Below are 12,709 nucleotides of genomic sequence, written 5' to 3'. Positions count from 1 at the left end.
AATGTAGTAAAACCGATAATTTAACTTATTAGTGTATTGATCGAATTATAGTAATCAAGTAAGATTAATTCTCAATGAGTCTATTACGTTTTTAAACGAAATAAATATTTTATTACGGTTAACTTCTCTTAAAATAAGCACAACGAATTAAAAATTTAACCTAATATTTTCTCTTATTCAAAAAAAAAACTTAGAAGACTTCGGCTGTTCTATTTTGGAAGGAACCAAACTGACAAAGATAAAGAATGGGATTGAAGCATAGACATTGATATATCAGCCGAGAAATTTCTCTGTACAGAATTTTGACCATATAAAATATTTATAGAAGCAACTTTGATGTGAAAATTTCAACATTTAACTTGTTGGTTTATTGCTTTTAATTCTTGATTCTAACAGGTTTCCCAGGACTATCTCCTGAATCGTTTCATTCCCTGACAGGCCAGCGTGCCCTCGAGGTCTCCTATAATCCGAGCTATTCGAACTTCAAGACCTCTTTGGATCTCCTGGAAGAGAGCTCTGATGGTGTCAGCAAACCGGTTTATGTCAAAGCTGGAAGAGCTGTCAAACTCTTGAGGGATTCCAATGAAAGTAGAAGCAATCTTTGACTGAATTTCCATCAATTTTTGTCCGGTTGCAACCATATATCTCTGCAGCTGAAATGTTTCTTCAAGAAAATGCTCAAGACTTTTTGTATCTCCTTTGCTTGTTTCTGCACCGAGACCTTCACAACTGGTTCCAAGATCATTCTCATGCTGAAATTAATAACAAACAATAGTTAGTCGTTCCAAGTTTTATTTTTCATTACACGAGTAACAAAAAATATGGCAATCACCAAAATTCTTCACTTTATTTATGGTTAAAGCCAATAGAAAATAATAGATTAATCGGATTAATCTTCAAGCTGACTAAAAAATTCATATATATTATTCACGTATTAACAAGTCCCCTCATGCAAAACCTGCTAGGCTGAAAACATTGGTGGAAGACAGATTCTCTGTTACTTGTTTTTAAAAATTCGGGTTTAGAGTGGCAACTAGAATTCAAAATTTAGTCTTCTGGCTCTAGTATAACCTTATTATCTGGCTCTAGTATAACCTTCAATAATAGATTGAATAAATTATTTCAACAGTTTAAGTTTTAAGATTATAGAAGACGATAAATTTATTATTTGTATATTAACACAGGCAACGTGTATAAAAACTAAAAAAAAAGCAGAGCTTACCATTCGCTTGCAGAGATCATCGGTCTTTCCTTGCAAGGATTGGTACCGACTGACTTGTTTATTCAACAAAGACATCAATTGGAGAAAACCCTTTATCCCATCATCATTGTTTTCAGAAATTTCCCCACTTTCTTGTTTTCCAATCAACCTGTCAAACAGAAGAAGCTGTTGCTTCAGTCTTTTGATCTTGTAAGAAACTCCAAGGGCATGAAGATCCATCCTCGTCATCTTAGTTAAAGCCTCGCTAGGTGATCCAATAGGCATTATCCTTTCAATGGTATCAACCTCGACTGGACTCACAGTTTCCTCTTCACCAGGAAATTTGAAGGAGGCTTCTGTCACTTCATCGAACTCTTTTTCAGGAGACTGAACTATCAAAGTAGCATTCTTGGACTGGTCATAAGGTGAGGAGGCTTCCTTTTCTTTCTTCGCTTCTTTTCCTTGTGGCATTTCCATCAATACTGTTTTTGTTTCTGGCTCCTCTGCTGGTTTTCTTTTTACAGTCTTGACTTCAGACCAAATTGCATCACTAGTTGATGAAGGATCAAGCAAAGAGCAAGTTCTTACGTTGGTCTTCTGGTTACTCAAAGATTTTGTTTCCGATGCAAACTGTTCTTTCAAAGAAGTTATCTCCTCTTCTCGCTCCACAATCATGGCTTCCAATTTCATGTTGTCATGTTTTAGCTGTGACATCTCGCGGTTGATTACTTCGATGTGGGACTGCAGTCGCTTTAATTCTAGTTCTGTGCTCAGCAAACGCCAGCGAAAGGCTTCTAATTTTTCATCTTTCAGTCTCAGTTGTTCTGCAAAAGCATCTAGTTCCAAGCAATGCCTCTTCTCTATGACTGTTGCATACTTTTCTGCTTCAGAATGAACCCAATCTTCCAATCTTTTGATGTCAGTTGTAGTTCCTTCAAATTCAAAAACAGGAAAGAAAGAAAAACTAAGGCAAGAAAGAAATTGGTACAATCATCACCAGTATAAAGTTTCATATAGAAGTCCAGATCAGGAATATATTTCAGAAACAGTAATACTAAAACATAAATAGGAATATTTGCTTAACTTTAAGAAATCTGGGATTTTTCTTTTCTTTTTGTTTCGGTTTTCTATTTACCTATTTCTTCGTTTCCTTCTGGTAATCCACAATCAGAGTCCTTGCTTAACTCAGGATGATCATAGTCATCAGCAGGTTGTGATCTGGTTTTTCCAGCATATGATATCCCTCTTGCACCTGAGGGAATATCAAGTTTCGATTTGAATTGGCTAGCAAACATAGTTCTCAAAGAATGTTTATCATGTCTTGACTCAGACATTGCCCTCCACTTTTCTGTTTCCAGTTCAGCTTGCTTCCTCCTTACTTTTGATAGCTTAACCTCCTTCACAAGAATTTGCTTCTCAGCTGTGTCCAACTTTGATTTCCTCAACATCGCAGATAAGATCTTATCCTTTTGTTCCAAATCCTTATGCATCTTCACCATTTCCACTGAGAGTTTTTGAGCCAGCAAGACTGACTCCTCTTTCTGGTCTAAGACTAGATCAAGCTCCTGTTTCTTAGCTTCGACTTGCTTAAGTGCTCGACCCATCTCAGCTTCGAGTTGCCTTTGGTTAGACACAAGCTCAATGAAGGCAGTCTTGTGCTTCCAGAGTTCAGAGGAGTGTTCATGAGCTTCACGTTTCGCAGTTTCTCTAAACTCTTCTGCAAGATTTTCAGCCTTTTTCAGTTTTTCTTCTAATTCCTTCCTCTTCTGCTCCTCCTCCTCCAGTACCTTGTCCTTAGACTGCACCAGTAGCTCCATCTCCTTCAATCTCTGGTGCAATTCAGATAGAGCTTGTTCTTTCCTCTTCTCACAAAGTCTCAATTGATTCAAGAGAGCTCCAATTTGCTGCCTGAGCTTTTTCCCTTCAATCAACCAACTCTGCTCTTGAGAGGCAAAGATTCCAACAACTTTCTCATTTGCTTTTGCATCTTCATGTCTCCTTCTTTTTAACTCTTCAACCTCTTGTTCAGCAGCCTCAAGCTTTTGGACAAGCTCATGTTTCTCTACATTGGCTCCTTCTCTTTGGATTCTCCAAATAAGCAATCCAAGGAGTTGGCTGCTTCCTTGAAGCATTTTGTCCCTCAATTCACACCATTTCTCATCTTCCTTAGCAGGTCCTGACAAAAGTTTCAGAGCAAAAAAAGCACAAGAAACGCCAATATACATGGGATACAAGCTATCACTCTTCTCTTCAGAGACAAACAAACATGAACTGGAGACATCTTGCTTATCCATTGCTCAGGAATTTGCTTTCCTTTTAAAACTGTTAAGAAAGGGTTACAACATACAAGTCAATATGAATGGAATAAAGGCCAAAGAAAAGAAAATTCTTACACCCTTTTAGGCACTCTATGGTGGGTATTGAAGAATTCGCAGTAATAATGGAAAATAAAAGTCACTTTATTTTACATGTGGAAATCAATTATCTCAGTAAGAACAGCAGCATATACATATATATACCAAGTAGCCTGGTAAGAATAATTGTACATAAAAAAGCATCACAATAATTGAGAAATAATGATACCCACTGGCCAGTACAAAACACAAATGCACATGAACCAGTCAAGTTTGGAATTATCCAAAGATCAAAATAGCACGGTACTTACATAACCACAATGTTAAAAAGAAGGCACTCTTCTTGAACTAGAAAACCAGGTGCCTAGCCTTATGGGTCAGAGAGAGGAAAAGTCAGAGTCTGAATTAGATCTTAAAATGGCCAGCTACACCCCCAACTGCTGCACAGGACTTGTAATCCATTTCTGATGTGCTTTATAAAAAATGTCAGAGAAGATCAAAATCATGGCTATTTACACGTGTATGAGGATGGAAAATATAAGTTAAAATAGACTGCTTTGCAACAGAATAGAAGGAAGACTATGAAAATTATTCCCTGGTTTTCAGTGATCATTGACCCCACTTGTTTTATTTTCTTTGCTCAACTACCCTTTTCTTTTATTATTTATTATCTTCTTCAGCTCAGGCAATGACTGTTATGGGAAGCAAAAGCACTGATTCCTGGTTGTTTGTCACCATTACTAACAAGAAAAAAGTAAAGTATACAATATCTCAATCAAATAGTATTTGGAAAAGGTATCTTTTTCCAGAGTGTCTCAACTGTCTCAAACTACAATAATAGAATTACTTTCAGAAATGGTAATCATAGTTCATTTTCAACAAGTTGAAAAATGTCTTTCATTTTTCAATTCTTTTGATTTTTTAGGAGCCAATAAAATCCTGTTCGTGCAATATTGATTGCACCTCCTACCAACCTTTAATAAATCTTGAACAAAAAAATATATCAAAATACAAAATATTAGCCACATACCTTCTGTGACTTGAGCTGGGCCACATCATCATGTCCTATTATACCATCAGAATCTCCACTCACAACTGCAAGTTTTGGCAGCCAAGCACTCTTTACCAAAAATGAAACAGGCAACCTTCAGGACTGGTTTATTAGGGGGAAAAAAAAACCAACAGCTCATTTTCTCACCTTGCCAGACCCAATTCTCCTCGTTGAAGCATAAATTCAAACAGGAAGCAGACAGTCAACTCTCAAGATTGATTACACTACAAAAAATACCCAACATCTAATTTAATCATTTTATCAACCCAAGCTAAATAATTCAAGCATGAAACAGGCAACCAAGATTCAAGATCAACTCAGTAAAAGAATACCCAAAAGTTAATTCAATCTTGTTCCCCAACCCAAACTAACTATTCTTCACTGAAGCATAAATTCAAACAGGAAACAAGCACGATTGGTTAACTGAAGAAAGAAAAATGGGAAGGAAGCAAGATTGACCCACAGTTCATTTTGTCAACTAACTTTCCATTTTATGAAAAGGGAAGGACATTTAAGACAAGCAGATATTGTTTATAAGAATACAAAAGGCTATGAACCTGTAAAAAGACCAAGTGGGCTAGACCTGGGTAGGAGCATTTTGTGGATGGGAAAGGAAGAAGCAGTCAAGAATATCACTGTCGTCATCATAAACGCACCAAAGGAACAAAAGTCTTCAGAAGGGTTCCAGCAAAGATTTGTTTTTGCTTTGGCTGTGGCTGTGGCTGTGGCTATGGCTATGGCTTTGGCTTTGGCTTTTGGCACTAGACCTGTAAAGCAGGAACTATCTGAACAAAGCCTATGTAAAATCTATAGAATTTTATTAGTTATAATGCAAATTTATATATTTATGCATACAAATTCAGATTAAAAAATATATTACATAGATTGAAAAGTATATTATTCCTGTAAATCTTACATAAAAAGGCAATTAGGCCAACTAACACCCATTATTTAATTAATTTCTGAATATCTTAAGATCTGCTCTTGGAATCTGAACTGATTCATTTGATTATACTCAAAGCAAAGACCCTCTTTCTCATTTCTCACCTAGTTTATGTAAATAAGACAATAAAAAAAAAGAAAAAGAAAAAAAGTGGAGTCACAGACAATGTGAGCATTGCTGGTCACACACAGCTTTTATTGGTTCTCAGGTTCACGCAGTTTATGATCAGGATTGAATACTGAATTCTACTCCTGTAAATGTTTTCCTTCCTTTTTTTTTGAAATCGTAATAATTTAATAGTACAAAAGACCAAGTTCAATCTCGTACCATGAGAATGAATCGAATCTTAGATCAATACTCGAAGTTCAAATTTGTAACTTTTTAAGTAAAAGACTTAAATCTTTAATCTCAGAAGATTTTTTGATATTTCATTTAGGGACATGCAGAAAATGATGTGACATTCTTGACCCTAAAACAGTGGTAGAGAATGTGAAGAAACCCCAGTCTCACATGAAGCCTTTCCTTAAAAGACAAAACAATTCTATTCCTCTCATGAATTTATTGCCACCAACTATATATATATATATATATTATAAAATTTTAATTTTAATTAATTATTTTTCATTTAATAAATAAAAATATAAATTACTTAATCTAATTACGTATCAAATTAAGATTAATTCTCATGTTAAATAATTAAAATCTAAAAATCAAATGAGATTAGAATAAATCTGAAAAATAAATAAATTGCTAATCCAGAAAAATGGGCCAGGTAAAAATTCGGGGCATGAATGGGCCGGGCCGTAGATGATGGAGGCCCAATAATTTATAGGATCCGATTTAACTACCACGTGGCATTATCGAAGGCCATGTTTGGGTCCAAACCAAATTCAAGACTTCTAGCGGATTCAAGAATCACCTACAATCACCCGCGAAGGTTCAACGCTACACGCTAACATACGCCTCTTACAAATCCACGATGATTACTAGGTACTTTTAAACCAAAACGGTGCGGATCTCCATAACTGATGCGGGTGTTGCTAGTTTACGCCGGATGCCCAGTTTTCCTCTACATATATCTGATTTGATCTTCTCGTCGTGTTTTCGAGTTTGAAGGGACGAAACGTTAAAACTTTCAATTAATTTTCTCGCAGTAATCAATCGGTGTCTAATTTTCTAGGCCTTCTACTTCCTGTTTCTGCATTCTGTTCTTAGGGTTTTCAGTTATTGATGGGTGAGTTGAAAATGGAGGACATGCCTCTGCCTGCGCTCTTCGAGCAGGCTCGGGAGATCCATCTTAAGGCAACAGAGTCCAGTGCGGATCAGGTATGGTCGTCCGGATATCTGATTCGGCGTTCCTTCTCGTTTCTTGAGAATTGTTTTCTTTGGTTTGATTTTTGCTTTTGGAGTTCTGATTCGTGGGGTTCACATTAGAAGCTTGTGAGGAAGGGATGTGAAGCGCTTGAGAAATGCGAGGAGATGATCGGCAAACTGGGTTTATTCTCATCCAACGAAACCAAAGATGATATTAGCACCACAAATCTAAAGTATCTTTTGGTAATTGTCATCTTGATTAATATAAAATTGTGATTTTTATTTACGCTGAATAAACTTTTGCGCTCTTTTCAGTTTGCTAAGCTCCTTTTTGGGTTCTCTTCGGACCCTAATTTGGTATAGTTCTATAAGTATTGATAGAAAACAATAAATGTGGATAGTCGCTGCATTGAGTCAGTTCATTTGGCCAATGGCTTATTCCTGTACTGCCGTTCCTCTATGTTGAACTTACTCCATATTTATTGTTTCTCATTAATCTTTCGTTCAGGTTCCATTTTATCTTGCTGAGTTGACTGAAAAAGTTGCGGAGGGTGATAGGATACAACTTCTTAAGGCTTCGCAGGCTAAATTGAAGGTAAATGGCTGCCAATTTGGGCAAATTTACTACATGTTATGTTAATTGAGTTTAAAGGTCTAGGGCATGTGTAGGGAATTGAGATTAAGAAATGGGATGGAATAGGACGGAACAATGTTGCTCATTGAAAGGAATGTGAAGAGTATTTTGCTTTATTTAGAGAGAGTGAAGTAGAAGTGAGAGCAAAATAGGCATAGATATTATATTTTGGTAGGTGTGAAGGGAAAAAAAGGGTAACAAAATATATGTTTTTTTCGAGCTGAGAATTTTTTCAAGTGAGGAAAATAGGGGAAATTGCAGATTGTCAGGCGTAATTCTCTTTGTAATTTAAAAGGGAATGACGGTTTTTAAAAGGGAATGACTATATTTTGTAGAAACGATTATGCACGCGCTGGTCATCATTAAAAAAGGTAATAGTTAGTTACTACTTTTGTTCACTTTCCATTCATTTTACTCCAGTTTTGGGAGGAAAAAAATATTTTTGCCTCCTTGGGAAGAGAATTTCGTCTCTCATTCTCATTTCATCTATGATGAAAACCCTTTTACGCAGTCTCAACTTAAATTGTTAGCTTCATTCCCTTTCTGTTCCTTTCAGTCCCCCCACCCCCCCTCTCCCAAATAGGTTCTATTCGGATGCTTTGCTTGATAATTACTCTTTCCTTTGATTCATTCTGGTCCATTTCTTTTAGAATTTTCATATTTCAATAGAATCTGACTGATACGGGTCACGTTTACTAGGAATTCCTTTCTCTTTGTGAGGCAATGGAACTTGTACCTGAGGAGGAGTTGGAAACATCCAGACAAGGGACATCAAACTCGTTTGTTGATCGAAGGGCCCAAAAGGTAGCTCCAGTTACTCTCGTTTGATTTCTTGATCTTTTAGAAAAATGGAGTTTTATCCATGAAAGTTTTGTTTTGTTAAGATTCATACCTAGGGTAATATGGTTGTCTAACCTTGTCCTGCTGTATACTATTGATACTGGAAGCAGTTCTCATGGCAGTTGTAATTTTTCTATTTGGAAATTGAACATTAACAACTCATGCAATTGTTTGTTCTCTTGTCAAGATTGCTCGGTTCAAGCGCCAAAGAGCTGCTGAATCAAAGCTGCTGGAAATTAAGGAGCGGAAGGAGAGGCGAGGTCGTTCAACAAAAGCAGCTGCCTTGTCCACACCTGTTGAAACTGGTGAGGAGGATTTGGTGGATGATGATGAAGAACGGGAGGTTAGTTATGTTTATCACTTGCAAACTAGAATTGTGAAGGAATGATTTTACTTGCAAAGTATTTGTATGTCAGTAGAGACTAGTCTGACTCACATTTTGTAACCACATTCTGTCCTCACGTTGAGGAACTGAAATTTGGGATACTAGGAATAATAGGACTCAAAATAATAGCGCTTCCAAATTGCATCCTTGATTTAGGTCTTCCAGTCATTAGTCTTTCATAATGTTGTTGGTGCTTAATCTGTTGTGCTTTCTTTGTAAATGACTGAAAGACCTATTAATCATGTCCCCCTTCTCAAAAATTTGCATTTGAAAAAATATTACTAGGCAAATTCTTGTGGGTTTGGAATTTACCTGCTATTATGATACTGGGGATCTCCAAATTGGACACAATTTTGAGTTGCTAATACGAGGATTAGTGTTAGCTTATTTTTGTAGATAATACGAGCTTTATTGCTACTATTGTAGTATGTCTGGATAAATTTTATCTGGTATGTCCTCCATAAATTGAATTAAGCTGCAACTTTTTTGGGGTGCTTTACTGTTTAGAACTTCAGGAGGTTTTAAACAAATATGCTTTTTTCATATCTTATTGGTTCTTCCTTTGGCTATGAGTTCCTTTCGTGAAATTCAGAACTGGCCTCACTTCTTGATTAATTTTCATCCTAAATTCAAGTGGTGGCCAGACATCCTTTGAATTCTACTCTTTTTCTGGAAATAATTTGTGCATATTCTTAAAAAGTATAATTCCTTATATGTGTATATCTATGTATTTCTTAGGCAAAAAGGGAAGATTTTTTTGCTTTCGTAGAGGTTTGCTATTTCACTGAACTTATAGTATTATATTTCTGCAGGCTTGGCTGACTACTATCTCTCTGGCCATCTGTAAGGTTGTAATTTCATGGATCTTATAGGAGCTTTTAAAAGGACTCATGCTATAACAACATGCCACTTCCTGACAAATATTCTCATTGCAGGCCGTTGATCTGTTGGACATGATAAAGAAAGAGGAAGAAATGCTGTCTTCTATTAAGGATTTGAAACTAAAGGTAACCAAGAAAGTCCACTTGGACTATTATAGTATCTATTAGTTCAAACTTCTTGTGCTAAGCACCAGAAAAAGAGCCTGTAAGATTAATGACCCCAATCCTTGGGTACACACATGATATGAGTTTCTAAAAGTTTTTTGTTTGTAGTTTATACCTCAAAACCTGATCTATAGACTGTATGAAAAGTCCATGGAAGTTCTTTTGCTACCAAGGCTTCTTCAAGCCCTTGACCATTATGTCCCCATCTTTATCTTCTGTGCACATATTTGTAATTCTTACATTTGTTGTCTTCAACATTGCAGGATGGAGAGAAAGAATTTTCTAAGGCTGTTCTTGATGATCGCGCAAAGAAAGCAGAAGAATGGCATCGTGGTGCTGCTGTTCGAGCTCGATATACTAAACCAGCACAACCTATAACGTGTGCAACTTTCGCGCAAGATGTCCTCGAAGGAAGGGCACAAGTTTCACAGGCACATGAGCACAGGCATCAGCCTATGATATTTGGACCAGCAAGCCTTGTGAATGGACCACTAACTAGCGAGAGGGAAAGGATGGCTGCACAGGTCTTCCAGCCCAGTCATAGGTACATTTTGTGTCTTTTTGTTGCTTCCTTCTGTGTCATAATTCATCTAGGAGGGAGGGAGGGGAAGAGGGGTCCAGAGATTTTTTTTTGTCCCCGATTGTCCAATAAATTGCATATTATGTAAAGACAGCAATGAGGTTGAAATTGGTTCGAATTTTATTTCTATAAAATAAGAATAATATTACAAGATAAAATTAAATAAAGATGTGGACAATGATAATATTCTGATTCCAAAGCAATTCCATATTAAGTTCAAGTAAGGTGTTTTTGTAATTCATTTGTTAACAAGTAAGAACACAATTCGATTGTTGCGGAAATGAAGATACAAGTCGAGTTAATTTAGTTATGCATTAGATATGTAACCTATGGCTAAATTTACAATTTCATCATTGTAGAACAGAAGATACGAATAGAATTTTGATTAAATTATGCATTACATATATAAATTATAAATAATTTTTTTTTATCAAGTAATTAAAATTTAGGTACTGAATAAAACTTCAAAAGCAACTTTTATATAATATGATAGTGCATTCTGGGTGGGGAATAAGGAAGAACAATACTCTAGATACTAAATAAAAGTTTCTTTTTTGGTGGAAGGTTGCCAACAATGAGCATAGAGGAAGCTGGGCTAAGAGAGATGGAAATGATGAAGAAATGGCAAGAGAGAAATGCCAAACTTTTTGAAGAAGCCAATTCTGCATGGTACAAAGATAAAAGAGCAGGACCAAGTGAAGAGGAGAATGAAGATGATGATCTGGCCCAAGAGAAAGCAAGGGCGTGGGATGATTGGAAAGATGACAATCCTCGAGGTGCAGGCAATAAGAAGCTCACTCCCTGTGGCTAAACATGGCAAGTGATTTATGGACTCCAGTTATTTCTGGTTTCAGGTTCATTCTTCACTATTTTGCTTCTAGTTACAAATTTTGTACCATGGTGTAAACTATTTGTATTCTGCATTACGTTTATATATGCCATAGGCTTTGTTGAAATTGGTGCTACTTGTCTTGGTAACATGTTGAGTGTTCTTTTTCTTACCATGGACAAATTAGAGTATAGCTGGCTTCAAAAAGAGAAGCAAATTAAAACTCAAGAATAACTTTTGTATCTCTTGTATAAAAATGATATATGTATAAAATTTGGAAAAGTAAGATTAATGTTCTTTTCCCATCCCCTCCCCCCCTCCTCCCCTCCTTCCTATTTTGGTTGTAAGGCTGGTTGGCTGAGGGAATTCTAGGAAGCTTTAGCTATAATAATGAACTTTAGACAATAGAGACTGAAAAATTGAAAAATTATATAGTTCAAAACTAGTGAGTTAAAATGATAAAAAATTAAAAATTAAAACTTTAAAAACTGAATATTATAAAACAAAAATCTCAAATTCATTATTATCGAGAATTAGAGTTGGAATTATAATAAAGTTAACATAAAAGAGAGAAAATTATGGCTTGTAAAAAAAACACTGAAGAACATTTTTGAGCTGTCTTTATACTTCATAGCATGAAAGATTAGGAATATCCCTGGAAAAAGGAAAGTTAGGAGCTTATTAAGTTTGTGTTTGAGTAAAAATTCTTCCTTGAGACCCTGACATGACATATCAGAAACGAGGCAATAGCGGCAGCTTGCTTGTTCACTGAAACATTCCCATACCTAAAAAAAGAATAAATGCTTCTCTCATCACATCATAGGAATTGAGGGTCTCATTTTTCTCAAGCATCTTAAATCCCTTTAGGCCAAAGCAACATCCTGAGAGTTCCAAGTCATAGATTTAGTTACAGAAAATTCGAAAAAGTGGAAACCGGTGGAATATGACCATAGAGACAGAGGAAAAGAGTCTGAAATTTAAGACAGAGGACTCTCCCAAATTCTTGTGCCCTCTGGATTTGCTTGAAACAAAACTCAATCTGATGAATGCAGAGGGATACAGTTAAACTATAAATGTGATTCAAAGGATAGATCTCCCATGTTGTGATGGGTATGAACCTAAAACATAAATCCAATCCAATGAATAGAAGCTAATATACTTGACAAGATATTTGGCTCTTTTTCTTCTTTGGGTGATGTAATGTAATGGGTAATCATTGTTAAATACTATCCACATAATTCAATTCGGTGAATATAGATAACAAGTTTCTTTTCCTCGAGGGACATATCTCCCTTTCTCGAAATAGGTCATGACTTATTTGATTCAAACTCGATTTCTTCTTTTTTTTCGTCAAGCAATTAATCTCTCCAGTCATGATAGGTAACAAACTCGATAGTTACCAAAATTGAATCTTGTTCATAAAGCAGAACATTTATTACCAATAATCGACTAATGATTAATTCAATTTCTCGTTTTTTTCCCCCCTTTTCGTTAAGGGATATATATATATCTCTATTGCCGTAACAAACGTT

At 35.9% G+C, this 12,709-nt stretch overlaps 2 protein-coding genes across 11 annotated transcripts; one reads left to right on the top strand and one right to left on the bottom strand.

Moving 5' to 3' along the window:
• Positions 1 to 230: 230 nt before the first annotated feature.
• Positions 231 to 5,404, bottom strand: LOC110823259 (Ribonuclease P protein subunit P38-like protein). Of its 9 annotated transcripts, none has more exons than XM_088211491.1 (7): positions 5,164 to 5,404; positions 4,754 to 4,830; positions 4,586 to 4,675; positions 3,867 to 4,027; positions 2,337 to 3,523; positions 1,223 to 2,133; positions 231 to 752 (listed from the first exon to the last, which is right to left on the bottom strand). In XM_088211491.1, the coding sequence occupies exons 5-7, from the start codon at positions 3,493 to 3,495 to the stop codon at positions 408 to 410; spliced, it is 2,415 nt and encodes an 804-aa protein (XP_088067617.1). In that variant the 5' UTR covers positions 3,496 to 3,523; positions 3,867 to 4,027; positions 4,586 to 4,675; positions 4,754 to 4,830; positions 5,164 to 5,404; the 3' UTR covers positions 231 to 407. The 9 variants fall into 9 exon arrangements, with proteins under 9 accessions (XP_088067617.1, XP_088067619.1, XP_088067616.1 ...); XM_088211493.1 differs by having other exon boundaries at positions 4,586 to 4,650; XM_088211490.1 differs by having other exon boundaries at positions 5,190 to 5,404.
• Positions 5,405 to 6,642: 1,238 nt separating this feature from the next.
• TAP46 (2A phosphatase associated protein of 46 kD) lies at positions 6,643 to 11,463 on the top strand. 2 transcript variants are annotated; one of them, XM_022053817.2, is made up of 9 exons: positions 6,643 to 6,875; positions 6,987 to 7,106; positions 7,372 to 7,458; positions 8,197 to 8,301; positions 8,525 to 8,680; positions 9,535 to 9,570; positions 9,658 to 9,729; positions 10,032 to 10,312; positions 10,913 to 11,463. In XM_022053817.2, exons 1-9 carry the CDS (start codon positions 6,780 to 6,782, stop codon positions 11,157 to 11,159), a joined length of 1,200 nt encoding a protein of 399 aa, XP_021909509.2. In that variant the 5' UTR covers positions 6,643 to 6,779; the 3' UTR covers positions 11,160 to 11,463. The 2 variants fall into 2 exon arrangements, with proteins under 2 accessions (XP_021909509.2, XP_021909508.2); XM_022053816.2 differs by having other exon boundaries at positions 6,984 to 7,106.
• Positions 11,464 to 12,709: the final 1,246 nt, after the last annotated feature.

The sequence above is a fragment of the Carica papaya genome, chromosome 9 (genome assembly GCF_054855325.1).
Source record: "Carica papaya isolate Zhongbai chromosome 9, ASM5485532v1, whole genome shotgun sequence".
Lineage (NCBI taxonomy): Eukaryota > Viridiplantae > Streptophyta > Magnoliopsida > Brassicales > Caricaceae > Carica > Carica papaya.
This window is presented reverse-complemented; position numbering and strand designations above follow the sequence as displayed.

Bases quoted from the DNA above. Each gene is read 5' to 3' on its own strand.
- LOC110823259 (XM_088211491.1), bottom strand. From the start codon at position 3,495: ATGGATAAGCAAGATGTCTCCAGTTCATGTTTGTTTGTCTCTGAAGAG. The intron at 2,134-2,336 runs GTAAATAGAAAA...TTGAATTTGAAG, and splicing joins AGAAGGAAACGAAGAAATAG to GAACTACAACTGACATCAAA. The intron at 753-1,222 runs GTAAGCTCTGCT...TATTAATTTCAG, and splicing joins ATGATCTCTGCAAGCGAATG to CATGAGAATGATCTTGGAAC.
- TAP46 (XM_022053816.2), top strand. From the start codon at position 6,780: ATGGGTGAGTTGAAAATGGAGGACATGCCTCTGCCTGCGCTCTTCGAG. The intron at 7,107-7,371 runs GTAATTGTCATC...TCTTTCGTTCAG, and splicing joins CAAATCTAAAGTATCTTTTG to GTTCCATTTTATCTTGCTGA. The intron at 7,459-8,196 runs GTAAATGGCTGC...CACGTTTACTAG, and splicing joins CTTCGCAGGCTAAATTGAAG to GAATTCCTTTCTCTTTGTGA.